The sequence below is a fragment of the Rhinolophus sinicus genome, chromosome X, assembly GCF_036562045.2.
Source record: "Rhinolophus sinicus isolate RSC01 chromosome X, ASM3656204v1, whole genome shotgun sequence".
NCBI lineage: Eukaryota > Metazoa > Chordata > Mammalia > Chiroptera > Rhinolophidae > Rhinolophus > Rhinolophus sinicus.
In genome coordinates, this window is record NC_133768.1 from 47,219,504 (window position 1) to 47,235,687 (window position 16,184).

The following is a 16,184-nucleotide window of genomic DNA, read 5'->3' on the forward strand; positions in this document are numbered from 1 at the left end:
TTTGTGCACCTGAAACTAATAAAAAAATTATTACCCTGAAAACTATTACATAAGAGAACACACTATATGATTTCAAGCATATAAAACTGAAAAAGATAAATCTAATCTACAGTGATAAAAGTGCAGCTAGAGATGTAGGATTGAGGACTGACCAGAAAGTACTGATGAAATCTTTCTACATTTTAATTATGGTAATGAATACATGGAAATACCTTTGATAAAATTATTTGATCATAAACTTGGTATGGGAAATACATCACAGCATAATTGGTAGCTACACACAACTATATTAAATTTCTTGGGAGAGTTTACTTAAGCTAAAGAAATGTAAGTGGCTAAAATTGGTGGATTGAATGTTTACTAAAACGAAGAACAAAAAAAAGTTATAATCACACAAGTACAAAAGAAGAGGAAGATCCTGGCAGAAAAGAAATGTCAACTAAATTGTGAAAGCCACAAGGAATATGGGCAAGTGTCAAATGATATAATAAAGAAAGCTGAAACTTCAGTACTTCTTAAATAAGAAGTACTAGATTTGATATTCCTCAGAAGGTTCAGGACTCGGAGGTATCAGTTAACACAGATAGTTATGGAGAAATGTGGAGTGAAAGCAGAATTGTTTGAAAGGCTAAAGAAAGAACAGTTAAATCTACCAGATGATCAAATTAATCCATTCAAGTCAGGTGATTATCCCACTTCAAAAATTCTGGAAAATAAAGTGCATGAGAAAATACTGATCTAGGGAACAAGAGATAGGTGACAGAATTCTCAGAACAGTGAAAGTAGATGAAGCCCAACTAGAACCTAATCAGATTAGAGTACGAAAACAAGGCTCTAGCAGTGGAAATTCAAAGAAAAATACTAGAACCAATCAATTACTTGATGTGTTTGAAATTAGTGAGGAATTTTAGCGTTTTGCTGGAAAGCTGGAAAATGAATTCACCACAAAAGCATATAGAAAATAAGAGAAAAAATCCAAAACATTATTAACTATGGGAAAAGCAAACAAAAAAGTACATACAAAGGAATGTAATCATTATATACTATGTGTACATACACATGCAGATGTGTGTATGAGATACACATTCAGTACACACAATGTAGCCCTGCTGTGAACAGTTACAGAGTTATAGTCATGGGAACACTGACTAATGATTTAACCTGAACTCTGATATAACCATATTGAGACTGTGAAGAGGAAACTCTATCTTTGGTGGGTACTATATTGAGAGCTAAATCTACAACTTCCATATAATGTCACAAGAAATAAAGAAATAGTATTATGAGCATATTAAACAGAAACATACAGGTAAAAACGAAAACCAGCTAAAAGAATTAAGAGTTGTTACCTCTGAGTACAGTCCAGGTAGAACAGAAAGCTGTTATTTTTTCAATGTAGCCTTATAGTAATATTTAATTTTAACAAAGCATATTTTTCAATTTAATAAACATAATATTTTAATTATATAATAAGCATGAAAAACCAATTAAAAGTATATGGAATATATTAATACACATTTAAACTGAATAAAAGGGAGAGTAAAACACAGTATATACCATATACAACGATTGCGACTATATGAAACACACGTATGTATACTGATAGAAATCAGAATAAGAAAATTATAATAATATAGGAGTTTAATGTCTATTTACCAAATTGTTAAGTTTTTTTTAAACAAAATTAACATCACAAAAAGAGACAACTAGAGTTAAAGTACCCCTAAGTGAGATGCAAGAGGAAGCATGTATTACCACAAGAGTATTTTTGCCCCCCTGCCAAATAAAAATGAATCTAAATCTGATCAGGCCTCTATATCCATCTAAGTAACAGTTTACAGGACATACAGGAGCCAATGAAAACACAACACAGGGATGCGACCAGTAAAACTCTGCACACATAATAGTCTGGTTTCTTAATGTACTATAAGGAAAAAAGGGGAAAAAAGGAAAACCAGAAAAAAATGCAACATATAGTGAGACCCCCTTAGGTTTCTGGTTCACACCATTTTTAGAAACCATTACTATGTTATGAGGAAAACGAAGGAATTTTAAATAACTAGATATTGGAACTATTAGGGAATTATTGTTAATTTTTAGTGTAATGATGGAACTGTAGTAATGTTTAAAAGGCCTTTATCTTTCGACAACATATGATGAATTACATATAGAGAGAATGATATGATCTCTGAGACTTCCAAAATATAATCTGAAGGTAAGAGAACAGATGAACGACTGGCCATGTGTTCGTAACTGTTGAAGCTGAGTAATGGGTACAAAGAAATTTATAATACTACTCCTTCCCTCTATACATATACTTGAAAATTTTTACAATAAAAAATTTAAAAATTTGAAGTCCTTTATGGATTTAAACAATAATTTTTAAACATTTTTCTACCTCAGATGAAACACAATCACTGATCATCGTTCAAGAATCTCAACTCTTTCCATCTACTTATTTATATTAATATAGCCTAATGAAGATTTTTAAATTGCATAAAATACTGCTAGTAGAGAAAACAACTGTCACTAAAAAAATCTATGGTTGATTACAACATTCTATTCCTGAAATACTGAAATATATCTATGAATCTATGGAAATCATGTTAAAAAGAAATCATAAATAAAAATTGGTTTACCTCTCTCAATTTCTCTCTCTCTCGCTCCCTCTCAGCAATACGTTTTCGCCTCTCTTCCTCTTCCTTAAGAGCATTTTGTGTTTCTGTTCTTAGTTTATCATCTTTAAGAATCTTTCGAATTTTCTTTCTGCCTTTCCCAGGAGACTTGGAATCATCATTTTCATCTTCTTCTTCTTCTTCTTCTTCCTCTTCGTCGTCTTCTTTATCTCCTTCATCAGAATTACTCTGGAAATTAAATGATCAAGGGTAAATACAACAAAATTGCCTAATTTATCCACTTCATATTAAAATAAGTAACATACCAACAAACGGTGGAAACATACTAAAAAGTTTTAGAATTTTACTTTGCAAAAAAACAGGATTATTAACTCACACACACAACCCAAAAAATGGTAAAAGGGACTGGAATAGACTTTTCTCTAAGAAAAATATAGAAATGTTCAATAAGTACCTGAATAGATACTCATTATCATTTGTCATTAGGGAAATTTAAATCAAAACCACAAATGAGATATTATTCAGATGGCCATTTAAAAAAATACAAAAAATAGCAAGTATCAGTAAGGAAGTAGAGAAATTGAAAGCCTGGTGCATTGGGAAAACAGTGTGACAATTTCTCAAAGAATTAAATATAGAATCACCACATGATCTGGCAAGTCCACGTCTTAGATTATAACCAAAAGAATTAAAAGCCAGGATTCAAACAGATATGTGTACACCCACATTATAGCAGCATTATTCAAGATAGCCAGAGATGGAAACAACCCAAATGCCCATTAACAGATAAATGAATAAATACAACATTATATATATAAACACAATGATTATAATCCAGCCTTAAAAGAAATTCCAATACATGCAAACACATGGATGAACCTTGAAAGCATTATGCCAATAACATAAGCCAAACACAAAAGGACAAATATGACTCCACTTATATGAGCTATTTAAAAATAGGCAAATTTATAGACACAGAAATTAGAATAGAGGGTACAAGGGGCTGGAGGTAGTTGGGAATGTGGAGTTACTGTTTAAGGGGTATAGAGTTTCCAATTGTGAACGTAACTAAGGCCACTGAATCGTACACTTACAAATGGTTAAAAGGTTCATTTAAAAAAATGAACCCTTGGGCCGGCCCGGTGGCTCAGGCGGTTGGAGCTCCATGCTCCTAACTCCGAAGGCTGCCGGTTCGATTCCCACATGGGCCAGTGGGCTCTCAACCACAAGGTTGCCGGTTCAATTCCTCGAGTCCCGCAAGGGATGGTGGGCAGCGCCCCGGGCAACTAATAATTGAACACAGCACCTTGAGCTGAGCTGCCACTGAGCTCCCGGATGGCTCAGTTGGTTGGAGCGTGGGCTCTCAACCACAAAGTTGCCAGTTCGATTTCCCGCAAGGGATGGTGGGCAGCGCCCCCTGCAACTAATGATTGAACACGGCACCTTGAGCTGAGCTGCCACTGAGCTCCTGGATGGCTCAGTTGGTTGGAGCGTGTCCTATCAACCACAAGGTTGCTGGTTCGACTCCCACAAAGGATGGTGGGCTGCGCCCCCTACAACTAGTAATGGCAACTGGACCTGGAGCTGAGCTGCGCCCTCCACAACTAAGACTGAAAGGACGACAACTTGAAGCTGAACTGCACCCTCCACAACTAAGATTGAAAGGACAACAACTTGGAAAAAATCCTGGAAAAAATACACACTGTTCCCCAATAAAGTCCTGTTCCCCTTCCCCAATAAAATCTTTAAAAAAAAAATGAACCCACCAAAAAGAGAATAGTGACAGAATAAAACATGTTACAGAGTATTTATACTTTGCATAATTCTGCTTATATGCAGAAAACTCAAATTGAATAACTTCATTTGTAGAAGAAATGTATTCCACATGAATCATTATACAGGATAAAATATTTAATGTCTTCAGAAAATATAAACACTTCACAACAATTCTATAGTCCTTCGAATGTGAAATAATGAATTAGAACAGGTAAAATTTTCCATTAGACTTAGTTAAGAAACAAAAAAATACCAATTATGTCAAAATTAAGAGTTCTGCATATTTATACACTCACTAAGTCAATCCTTCCACAAAAGTGTAAAAAGTAAATAAACCACAATTTAAAGAACCAATGGAATGAAGAGGAGGTAATAACATACTTACTATTGTCCAATGTACCAGTTAAAATTCAAGCGCACAGTAAATGTCCTTATTACCTTGTTTTCACTGGATGAATCTTCTTGAACCTTAATGCGTCGCCTTTTCTTTTTCTGTTTATAACTCCGCTGATTTTCTTCCAACTCTGCTTTCTTTGCAGACCTAAAAAACATTTAAAATGCAAAATAAGGCCGGTCACCTTTGGGTGGCTGGTGTCTGTCGGGGGACCCTGAGTGGGTGCCGAGCCATGGCGCGAAAGGAGAAAGCCAGGCTAGCGATGCTCCGGTCCATCCCGCCTCCTGTGTGTATGTGTCCGACTCAATATCTTTGGTGCTGATCACCTTTTTGATGCAGTGATCATAGCACCCCCTTTGGAGTCGGGAAACCTGGGTTATGATCCTTTTTCCTTTAGTTAATAGCTTAAAAATACTGACCATAGCTCTTCAACTTCAGTATAGGTCCTGTGTTACTGGGGGAACAAACTGAGGCTCAGAGAGTTTAGGTAGCTTGCCCAGGGTCCTACAGCGGGGACATGGGAAAGGAGTGACACAAACAGCTCTGTCTTGTGCCAAAACCTGTGCTTTACCATTGCCCACAGACTTCCAGCCACTCTCTGAGCCTTAATGTCCTCATCTGTCCTTACCTAAGCTTAACCCATATAGCAAAAGCAACAGCTGTATTTTTCAGTAATAGTTTCTTATGAAGTTCAAAAAAGATTATGTTCATCAAAAACACTGTAAATTTCTGCCTGAAAATGAGTAGAGTATACGTTTGTGTGCACAAGTGTTTATGTATGTTTTTAAGTTGGGCTAAATGGACATTTGACGATATTAAAGAATTTTCCCTTTTTTAGAGACAATGATAGTGTCATGGTTATGTTGTTGTACTTAATGAATTCTTTTATAGAAATATATTGACATCTTTACTGATTGAACTTCTGATTTGCTTTAAAATAATTGAAGAATTGAGCCAGATGCAGTGTGAATCAAACAAAATTGGTCATGAGTTGGTAACTGCTGAATCTGGGGAGGGATCCTTGAGGGCTCAGGACTCATTATGCTATTCTCTTCACTTTAGTATGCTTGACATTTTCCATAATAAAATGTGAGTATTATGTAGGCAGGGAATTTTTTGAAAAAAACAGTGGGACTTCCTCTATTCTACTGATATAAACCCCCCTCTAGAATGTTATGTTCAATTCCAGACACACACTTTTAAAGAGAGAAACACAGAGAAACTCTGTACTCTGTGTAGTGAGCACAGAGAAGGTGACTAAAATGGTGAGCAGATGAAACCTTGGAGAGTGAGTAAAGGAAACAGGATGGAAGGACACAGTCACAGTCCTCTGAGATCGAAAGGACGATCCTGTAGGATAGGAGGTAGCATCTTTGTCCCTGTCACATCCAGGGCTAAGCTAAAACCATAGGAGAGAGTTACAGGAAAGCAGGTCAGATGCAGAAACTTTCTAACTGAGCTTTTAATGGTGGGATGGCTCCCACAAGTGCTGAGTTCCTAGTCACTTAAAATTCCAACAGGGGCTTCATCCGATGACTAAGAAGAGTATATTGCCTTGATTCATTCACCATTTATTGGTACCTATTACGTGTCAAACAGTCCAGGGTGGGACACATCAATAATATACATACATACATACATACTTACGTACATACAAAAATAAATATAAAATACTTAACGATGAATTTCCCTAAATGAATTATTTACTATTTTAGAACTGCTTTACCTTTGTGTACATTCCTAAAGAAAACAGAAAGAAAAATAACTTCACTAGGTCCAAGAATGATAAAACTCAAATCTAATCTAATGACCAACATTTTAAGTTATTCATAGAAGAGATCTGGTATATGAGTAATAAGATAGATGGAGGGTCTTTAGAAATATAAATGGCAAATATAGACATAAATATTCATCATCTCTAAAAAGCAGAATTTTAAACACTATACTATTTTATTTATATCAACTCACTTAAAAAAAAAGTAACAATATTTTTGGTGAGGAAAGTTCTTCTGGACTTAGATACCGGTACACAAAGTTACATTAATCCAGACACTATGTTCCCGGCATAAAGGACAGACACACAGATCAATGGAAGAGAAATTAATGTCCAGAAATAAAACTACATTTATGGCCTACTGATTTTCCACAAAGGTATCAAGACAATTCAATAGGGAAAAAATAGTCTTTTCTACAAATTGTGCTAAGACAACTGTATATCTACATGCAAAAGGGTGAAGTTAGACCCCTATCTTGTGCCATATGCAAAAATTAACTCAAAGTAGATCAAAGTCCCACTAAAATATATGTTATAACTAACAGACTCCTCATTGTTTTATTGTTGAAGATTGAGGAAATGATTACTTATATATTCTGCTGGGAGGAGAAAAAATTTACTTCTGTAAGACCGTTTGAAAACCTGTATGACAATCTTAAAATTACACAACTTTGACCCAACAATGTCACTTTTTGAAATTTACTCTAAGAAAATGACCAGACAAGTATGTGAATACACACACACACACACACACATCTATACATATATATATATATATGCATGCATATGTGTATATAATTATTAATACAGTGTTTTAATACAAATATTCTATGAGTAAATATATAAATATTTTTAAAACAGTATTTACACTAGAAAATATTGAGAACCATTTAAACATACAAAAAAAGCAGCTTAATAAAAATGTCAGAGGTAATAAATGAAAAAAAAGGGTCAAAGTCCTAAACGTAAGAGCTAAAACTCTAAAACTTGTAAAAGAAAACACAGCCATAAATCCTTGTGACCTTGGATTAGGCAATGGATTCTTTAATATGACAGCAAAAACACAAATAACCAAAGAAAAATATAGCTAAATGGGACTTCATCAAAATTAAGAATTTTTGTGCATGAATGGATACTGTCCAAAAAGTAAAAATATAACCCACAGAATGGGAGAAATATTTGTAAATCGTACATCTGATATGGGTTTTGTATCCTGACTGCATAAAGGACTATCACAAATAAACAATAAAAACACAACTCAATTAAAAATTGGGAAAAGAATTTTGATAGATGTTTCTCCAAAGATACAGAAATGACCAGTAAGCACATGAAAAAAAAAATACTCAAGATCATTAGTTATATGGGAAAAGGAAATCAAAAATCACAACACGCCACTGCACACCCACTAAGTTGGCTATAACCAAAAGAATAAAAATGATAAATGTTGGTGAGGATGTGGAGAAATTGGAACCCTGGTGAATTGCTTGGGTGAATAAACATGGTAAGCCACTATGGGAAACATTTTGGTTGGCAGTTACTTAGAACGTTTAGGCATAGTGTTACCATAAGACCAAACAATTCTGCTCATAGGTATATTCCTGTGAATGAATATACCTATGAGTAGAACTGTACAATGAATGAGTAGAACTGTACTCAATTCTACAATGAGTAGACTTGTACACAAATGTTCAAAACTGTACTCAAATGTTTGTAGCAGCATTATTCATAATCGCCAAAAAATGGAAACAACCCAAATGTCCATCAACAAGTGAATAAACAAAATGTGGTATTATCCACATAATGGAATATTATTCACCCATCAAAAGTAATGAAATACACAGTTACCTCAGCAAGAGGGCAGACTAGGCAGCTACCAGCTCCTATCCTCCCATACAAAAGCAGAATAAACAACAACATATGATAAAAAGTAACTTTGTGGGAACTCAGAAACCACTTAAGAATCTGAAGCAACCAAGTGAATACTTAACCGAGTCACACTTAAAATGATAGGAAATTTTGTAGTGTTTCTGCTCACACTTGCCCTACTTCCTTCCCTGATCACTTCAATAAGGTTAGGAGAAAGCTGCCCAACTCCCAGCTCTTCCATCATGAAGGAAAGAGAAGTGTGGAACTTGCTTGCAATGTTCTGCCTTTTCTGGAGGATGCCCAATGGGCAGAATACTATCTCATCTAACTCAGAAAACATAAAACACATGAAAATATGCTCAACACCACATTTTCCACCTCCAAGGAGATATAGCCCCACCCACATCCCTGAAGTCCAGGTAGTGCAGATAAAAACAACAAATTAAAGACCACTACTTATAAACCTGCTGAATTGTTAAAAGCAAAACAGGACCTAAAAACCTATTTCAAATGCCCAGGTGGAGAAATAATCAATCAACTACCATGAATAACCAAAGTAACAAGGTATCTCATAAAGTAAATGAAAATTCTCTGGAAAACAAACTAAAAGTCATGGAAGACTGTGATTTAAATGACAGAGAATTCAAGATTGCAGTTCTGAAAAAACTCAATGAGGTACAAGAAAACTCAGATAGGCAGTTCAATGAGCTCAGGAAAAAAATTAACAAACAAAAAGGAGTACTTTAGTAAAGAGACTGAAACTATAAAAAAAATTCTGGAGCTGAAAAACACAATAAATGGGATGAAGAATGAATTCGAGAGCTCAGGAAACAGAGCAGAGCAGATGAAAGAGAGAATTAGTGTTCCTGAAGTTAGAAACCTAGAAATGACTCGGGTGAAAGAAACAATTGAGAGTTAAAAATAAATAAATCAATTCTATGAGAATTGACTCCTTTAGAAAGAGCAATGTAAGAATAATGGATATACTGGAAGAAGAACACAAAGACAATGGAAAAAAATGTGACAAAGAGCTGGTTTTTTAAATAGATAAACAAAATTGACACACCTCTGGCTAGACTCACTAAGGAAAAAAGTGAAAAAGGCTCAAGTAAAATCAGAAATGAAAGAGAAGTTACAATGGACACCACAAAAATACAAGGAATTATACAATAATACAATAAAAGGCTACATGCCACCTAATTCGATAAACTAGAATGCACAAATTCTTAGAAAGATATAATCTTCCTAAACTGAACATGAAGAGTTAGAAAACCTAAACAGACCGATCAATAGTAAGGAAATTGAAAGCTATCAAAAACCTCCCAAAAAACAAGGGTCCAGGGCGACATGGCTTCGATGGTGAATTAAACCAAACATTCAAAGATTTAATACCTATCCTCCTCAAACTCTTCCAAACAACTGAAGAAGAGGAATACTTAACACATTTTACGAGGCCAACATTACCCTGATACCAAAACCAGGCAAGGACAACACACATAAAAAGAAAATTACAGGTCAATAATGCTGATAAACAAAGGAAAAATCCTAAACAAAATACCAGCACTCCAATAAACTTGAAAAAAAGAGACACCAGCAAATTCAATATAACAATACATTGAAAAAAGAATACATCACAATGAAGTGGGGTTCATTCAGGGACGCAAGGATGGTTCAGCATTAACAAAATAAAAGATAAAGATCTTATAATCGTATCAATAGATGTAGGTAAAGCATCTGACAAGATAAAACATCCATTTATGATTAAAACACTGGAAAAATGGGTACAGGAGGAAAGTACCTCAATATAATAAAGGGAATACATGATAAACCCTCACCTAGTATCATATGCAATGGTAAAAAACAAACAAACAAACAAAAAAACTGAAAGCTTCTTCTCTAAGATTAGGAACAAGCCAAGGATACCCTCTAGCCACTGTTATTCAACAAAATACTGGAAGTCCTAGCCATAACAATAACACAAGAAAAAAAAGTAAAAGGCATCCAAATTGGGAATAAAGAGGTAAAACTATCACTATTTGCAGATGATATGATTCTATATGTAGAAAACTTTAAATATATAAAGACTATTAAAAACAATAAACAAATACAGTAAAGTTGCAAGATACAAAATCAATATACAAAAATCAGTTGTGTTTCTATATACTAACAATGAAATATCAGAGAAATAAATGAAGGACACAATCCCATTTGCAACTGCAACAAGAAGAATAAAATACCAAGAAATAAATTTACCAAAGGAAGTGAAGGAACTATACACTGAAAACCCCAAAGCTGCGGCAGCTAGATGGCTCAGTTGGTTAGAGTGCGAGCTCTGAACAACAGGATTGCTGGTTCGATTCCCACATGAGCCAGTGAGCTGCGCCCTACACAACTAGATTGAAGACAACGAGCTGCAGCTGAGCTTCCCGAGGGGCAGCTGGATGGCGCAGTTGATTAGAGTACGAGCTCTCAACAACAATCCATCCATGGGATGGTGGGCTAAGCCCCCTACAACTGAAGATTGAAAACTGCATCTTGATTTGGAACTGAGCTGTGCCCTCCACAACTAGATTGAAGGACGATGACTTGGAGCTGATGGGCTCCGGAGAAACACACTGTTCCCCAATATTCCCCAATAAAATTTGAAAAATAAAAAAAATTTAAAAAAATGAAAAAGAAAACTACAAAGCATGGTTGAAAGAAATTGAAGATAACACAAAACAATGGAAAGATATTCTGTGTTCAACGATTAGAGAAATTAACAGTTAAAATGGCCATATTATCCAAAGCAATATACAGATTTCATATAAACCCCATCAAAATCCCAGGGGCATTTTTTCTTTTTAATTTTATTAAATTTATTGGGGTGATAGAACAAAACAATCATCAAATTTGTATGGAACCACAAAAGAACCCCGAATGGCCAAAGCAATCCTGAGAAAAAAAGAACAAAGCCATGAGGTATCACACTCCCTGACTTCACATTACACTACAAAGCTACAATAATCTTAACAGTAAGGTATTGGCAGAAAAATAGACACAGACGAATGGAATAGAATTGAGAGCCCAGAAATAAACCCAAAGGTACATCGGAAATTATCAAAAAAGGAGCCAAAAATGGAAAAAGGGAGGAAGCAAAACCTCTTCAATATGTTGTTAAGCAAACTGGAAACCCACATGCAAAAGAATGAAACTGGACTGCTATCTGACACTGTATACAAAAATTAACTCAAAATGGATTAAAGACTTGAATGTAAGACCTGAAACAACAAAATACATAGAGAATACATAGGCACTACACTTGTAGATCTTGGTCTCAGAAAGTTTTTGTAAACTTGACCACTAAGGCCAGGGAAGTAAAAGCAAAATTAAATGAGCAGGACTCCATCAAACTAAAAGGCTTCTGCACAGCAAAAGAAACCATCAACAACAAAAAAAGGCAACCAATTGTATGAGAAAAGGTATTTGCAAATGATCCCTCCAATAAGGGGATAATATCCAAACTACATAAAGAACACATATAACTCAACAACAAAAAAGAAACAATCCAATTAAAAAATGGACAGTGGACCTGAACATTTTTCCCAATAAGACACACAACCAACAGAAATATGAAAATTCTTGACTTCACTAGTTATAAGGGGAATGCAAATCAAAACCATACTGAGATAACACCTCACACCTGTTACAATGACTATTATCAATAAGAAAAAAACAAGTGTTGGAGAAAATGGAGAGAATGGGGAACCCTGGTACACTGCTGGTCCAAATGTAATTTGGTGCAGCCTTGTTGGAAAAAAAGTATGTAAATTCCTCACAAAATTAAGAATAGAGCTGCCATCTGACCCAGCAATCCTTCTTGTGGGTATCTATCCCCCAAAATTTGAAAATGCTTATTCAATAAGATCTATGTACCCCTATGTTCACTGAAGCATTATTCACAATAGCCAAGACATGGAAAAAACCTACCGTATTTCCCCGAAACTAAGACCTAACCAGACTATCAGCTCTAATGCATCTTTTGGAGCAAAAATTAATACAAGACTCCGTCTTATATTATACTATACCCAGTATTACATATATTATTATATTATATCATATCATATCTGGTATTATATTGTATTGTATTATATTATACCCAGTCTTATATTAAAATAAGACCGGGTCTTATATTAATTTTTGCTCCAAAAGATGCATTAGAGCTGATGGTCTGGCTAGGTCTTATTTTTGGGGAAACACGGTAAGTGTCCTTCAATGGATGATTGGATAAAGAAGATGCGGTATATATATACAATGGAATACTACTCTGCAATAAAAAAAAAATGAAACACGGCCATTTGCAACACTGGATGGATCTTGAAAGTATCATGCTAAGTGAAGTCAGATGAGAAAGAACTCATGTGGGATATAAAACAAAAAGCAACAAATAAACAAACAAAAGAAACAAACTCCAGACACAGACAACGGTATGGTAATTACCAGAGGGAAAGAGGGTTGGGGAGGATGAAGAGGGTAAATGGGGTCAGATGTATGGTGATGGAAGGAGACTAAACTTTAGGTGGTGAGCACACAATGCAATATACAGATGATGTAGTATAAAGCTGTACACCTATAACCTGTATAATGTTATTAACCAATGTTACCCCAATAAATTTAATTTAAAAATAATAAAATCAAGAGCTTCACTTTTGCAAGATAAAGTGTTATGGAGATTGCTTGCAGAATAACATAAATATACTTACCACTACTGAACTGTACACTTAACGGATAAGATGGTAAATTTTTATGTTAAGTGTATTTAACCACCATTAAAAAAGTAATTTAAAAGGAAGAAAGTATTGATACAAACTACAGCCTGGATGAACCATGAAAACATTATGCTAACCAATAGAATTCATTTATGAAACACCACATATTGTATGAATCCATATGAAATGTCCAGAATGGGCAAATCCATACAGAATAGATTACTTTTTCCCAGGGGATGGGATACAGTAAGAATGTGTAATGACTGCTATTGGGTACAGAGTTTGTTTCTGGGGTGATGGAAATGTTCTGAAATTAGATAGTGGTAATGGTTGTACAACTTTGTAAATATTATAAAAATCACTGTATTCTACACTTTAAAATGGTAAATTTCGTTATATGAATTCTATCTCAGTTTTTAAAAGTTACCATTGAACACTGCAGTTATTTTATATTTCCCTATAGTACAATATGTTAGTATAGTCCAGGCACAGCCTGGTAAGTACTAATCTAAAAAAAATCTCAAATGTTTTAAAATTGACAAGTGTAGACAACTATGTGTCTACACACATGCACGCACGTGCGCGCACACACACACACACACACACACTCACAAAAACACAGATTTCCCATTTGATAAATTGTAGAATGATCATATTATTATTATGGAAAAATTAAAACATTCTTAGAAAGGTTAGTATTATTGTAAAATACTATGCTACGAAGGAAGCAATATTTTAAATAACTGATAATCTAGATCAGTAGCTATGTATATTGAGAGAACAAACACATCTTAATTACAATAATACTAGTATTACTACTAAAACCAGTAATTAGCACTCATGGAGCACTTACTATTTGCCAAGTAAGCACTATTATAAGCCCTTTATATGTACCGTCTCATTTAACACCCACAATAATCAATAAGGTAAGTAGTACTGTAACACCCCATTTTACAAATGAGGAAACTGAAGCACAGAGTATTCATACAAATAGAAAGTAATAGAGTCAGGAGTTAGATTAAGGTAGTTTGTCTTCAGAATCTCTCATTTACTACACTACGACTTCCCACCACAGCAATCAAAAAATACTCGAGTGATTTTGCACCCTGAAAGTCCACCTCGTTTAGAATACACAGTTCAATTATACATACTCATATGTTATGAACACCCCATTTAAATTAGTAATTTTAACAATTAGTTTCAAATCAAAATATTAAATATTTTACTTAAATTTATTAGTAACAGCAATCTTTCTACAAATAATTTGAAGCATGGTTATTCAGATTAATTCCTAAAATTTTTGTAAAAACAATTATAATATTTACCTTGTTCTGGGCCGTTGTTCATCTTCAGATTCACTAACTTGTTCACTAACTCCTGATTCCTGAAAATCAGAATCTTCAGAATCCTCGCTGCTCACTTAAATAAAAAGCATATTAAATTGTTAAATACTTCCCAATAAAATGTAATTCACTTAATTTGTCAATAACTTCACATTAAAACTTAGAGCACTGTGAGGAGAATATCTGTAATATGTACAATAATGGGTATTACATCATATAGATTAGACTAGTTAATTATTCAAATGGTATTTAGAAAAATAATTCCAAGGTATTCCAACTACGATTATAAAACTATGCTTCTACATTAAAATATAAGTATTAAATGCATATGAATTAACAAAATAAGAATTTACCTGTCAATAAAATATATCCATAATTATCAAAGGTAAATAAAGTAAAATGAAAGAATTCTGCTTATTCAAACAAGCAGACTAGTCTGACCATAATGAAGTAAGGGCGATTACAGACTCTCTGTCATTTATGGACAGAATACAGTAAGAAATGACCTAAGGACTCTAAAAAGTAAACAATAGCAGGCAGATTGGGGACTGAAATCAAAACTTGAATAATGATCCTTATAAAACTGAAGGCTTGAGGGGGGATGGCTGTGTCATTCTTCCCCCTCCTTTCTTTCCTGGTTTTGAAAGAGGATGGCAAGCTGAATTCCAAAACTACGCAAAGGGTGCTGACAGCAAAACTCTGGGAGAACCTCATTTCTAGCCACAGCACTGGAAAGAAGAAGCTGGACCCTGTATTTCACAATATAAGAAGAATTCCTGACATTTTTTTCTCCAACATTTTGTTTTTCTCCCCTAAAACTGCCACTATGACACAGGCGTCTAAAACCCCAGGAGAATATCCATGTTTCTGGCCAGAGGAAGCCAAGCTGGGAAAATACAAGATGAGCCTGGAATACGTTGTGGTGCCAGAAAGCAAAGCCGTGCTCAAAAAATAATGGTGGCATATTCAAAACACGTGATCCAACTTGAAGGCACTTCCAATAGCCAAATCTGGAACAGTTAAGAGCCACAAAATGAACAATCGGATTACAACTCATAGAATAAAATAAATATCTATAAGTCCACATTAATGTAAGTAATGGGATAAACAAATAGGGGAAAACAGATAGCTCTTCCTTAAAATTACTAAATATAGAGGTAACGAAAGAAAATCACCACCAGACAAACATCACAATAATAATTGCTTCAGGCAAGATGGATACTAAAATTTTTGGGCTTAAGTATGAGGAGAAACAGGAGATTTGCATAGTTTCCAAGTATTACCCCACAAGACATTCATTACATATGAATAAAAAACATTTGGACAGTGGTTCTAACCCAGCAGACACCAAGTTAACCAAGTAATCAAGATTAACATTAGCAGTAATAAATACTGTCATCCTATACCCTTGACATGATACAATGAGAAGAATTCAATATCACTTTGTGGTATTCTTGTAAAAATGCCTAATACCCTCAATACAATTATGAGAAGATATTAGACAAATACATATAGATGGACAGTCTGGAAAATAACTGATCAATACTGTTCAAAAGTGTCAAGGTCATGAAACAAAAGACAGAGGAACTGTCACAGACTGGAGTAGATTAAGAAGACATTCCAAATGAATACAAAGTGGGATGTGTT

At 34.5% G+C, this 16,184-nt stretch overlaps 1 protein-coding gene across 14 annotated transcripts in view; it reads right to left on the reverse strand.

Annotated features, from left to right (window-relative positions):
* The window catches only part of ATRX (ATRX chromatin remodeler), a 251,139-nt gene that overhangs the window by 131,426 nt on the left and 103,529 nt on the right, over positions 1 to 16,184 (reverse strand). For all 14 annotated transcript variants that reach the window (XM_019716363.2, XM_074323977.1, XM_074323981.1 and 11 more), the window contains 3 exons: positions 14,520 to 14,613; positions 4,851 to 4,953; positions 2,640 to 2,864 (listed from right to left, as the gene is read on the reverse strand). In XM_019716363.2, the coding sequence (XP_019571922.2) occupies positions 2,640 to 2,864; positions 4,851 to 4,953; positions 14,520 to 14,613 (422 nt within the window). The remainder of the gene's footprint in view (positions 1 to 2,639; positions 2,865 to 4,850; positions 4,954 to 14,519; positions 14,614 to 16,184) is intronic.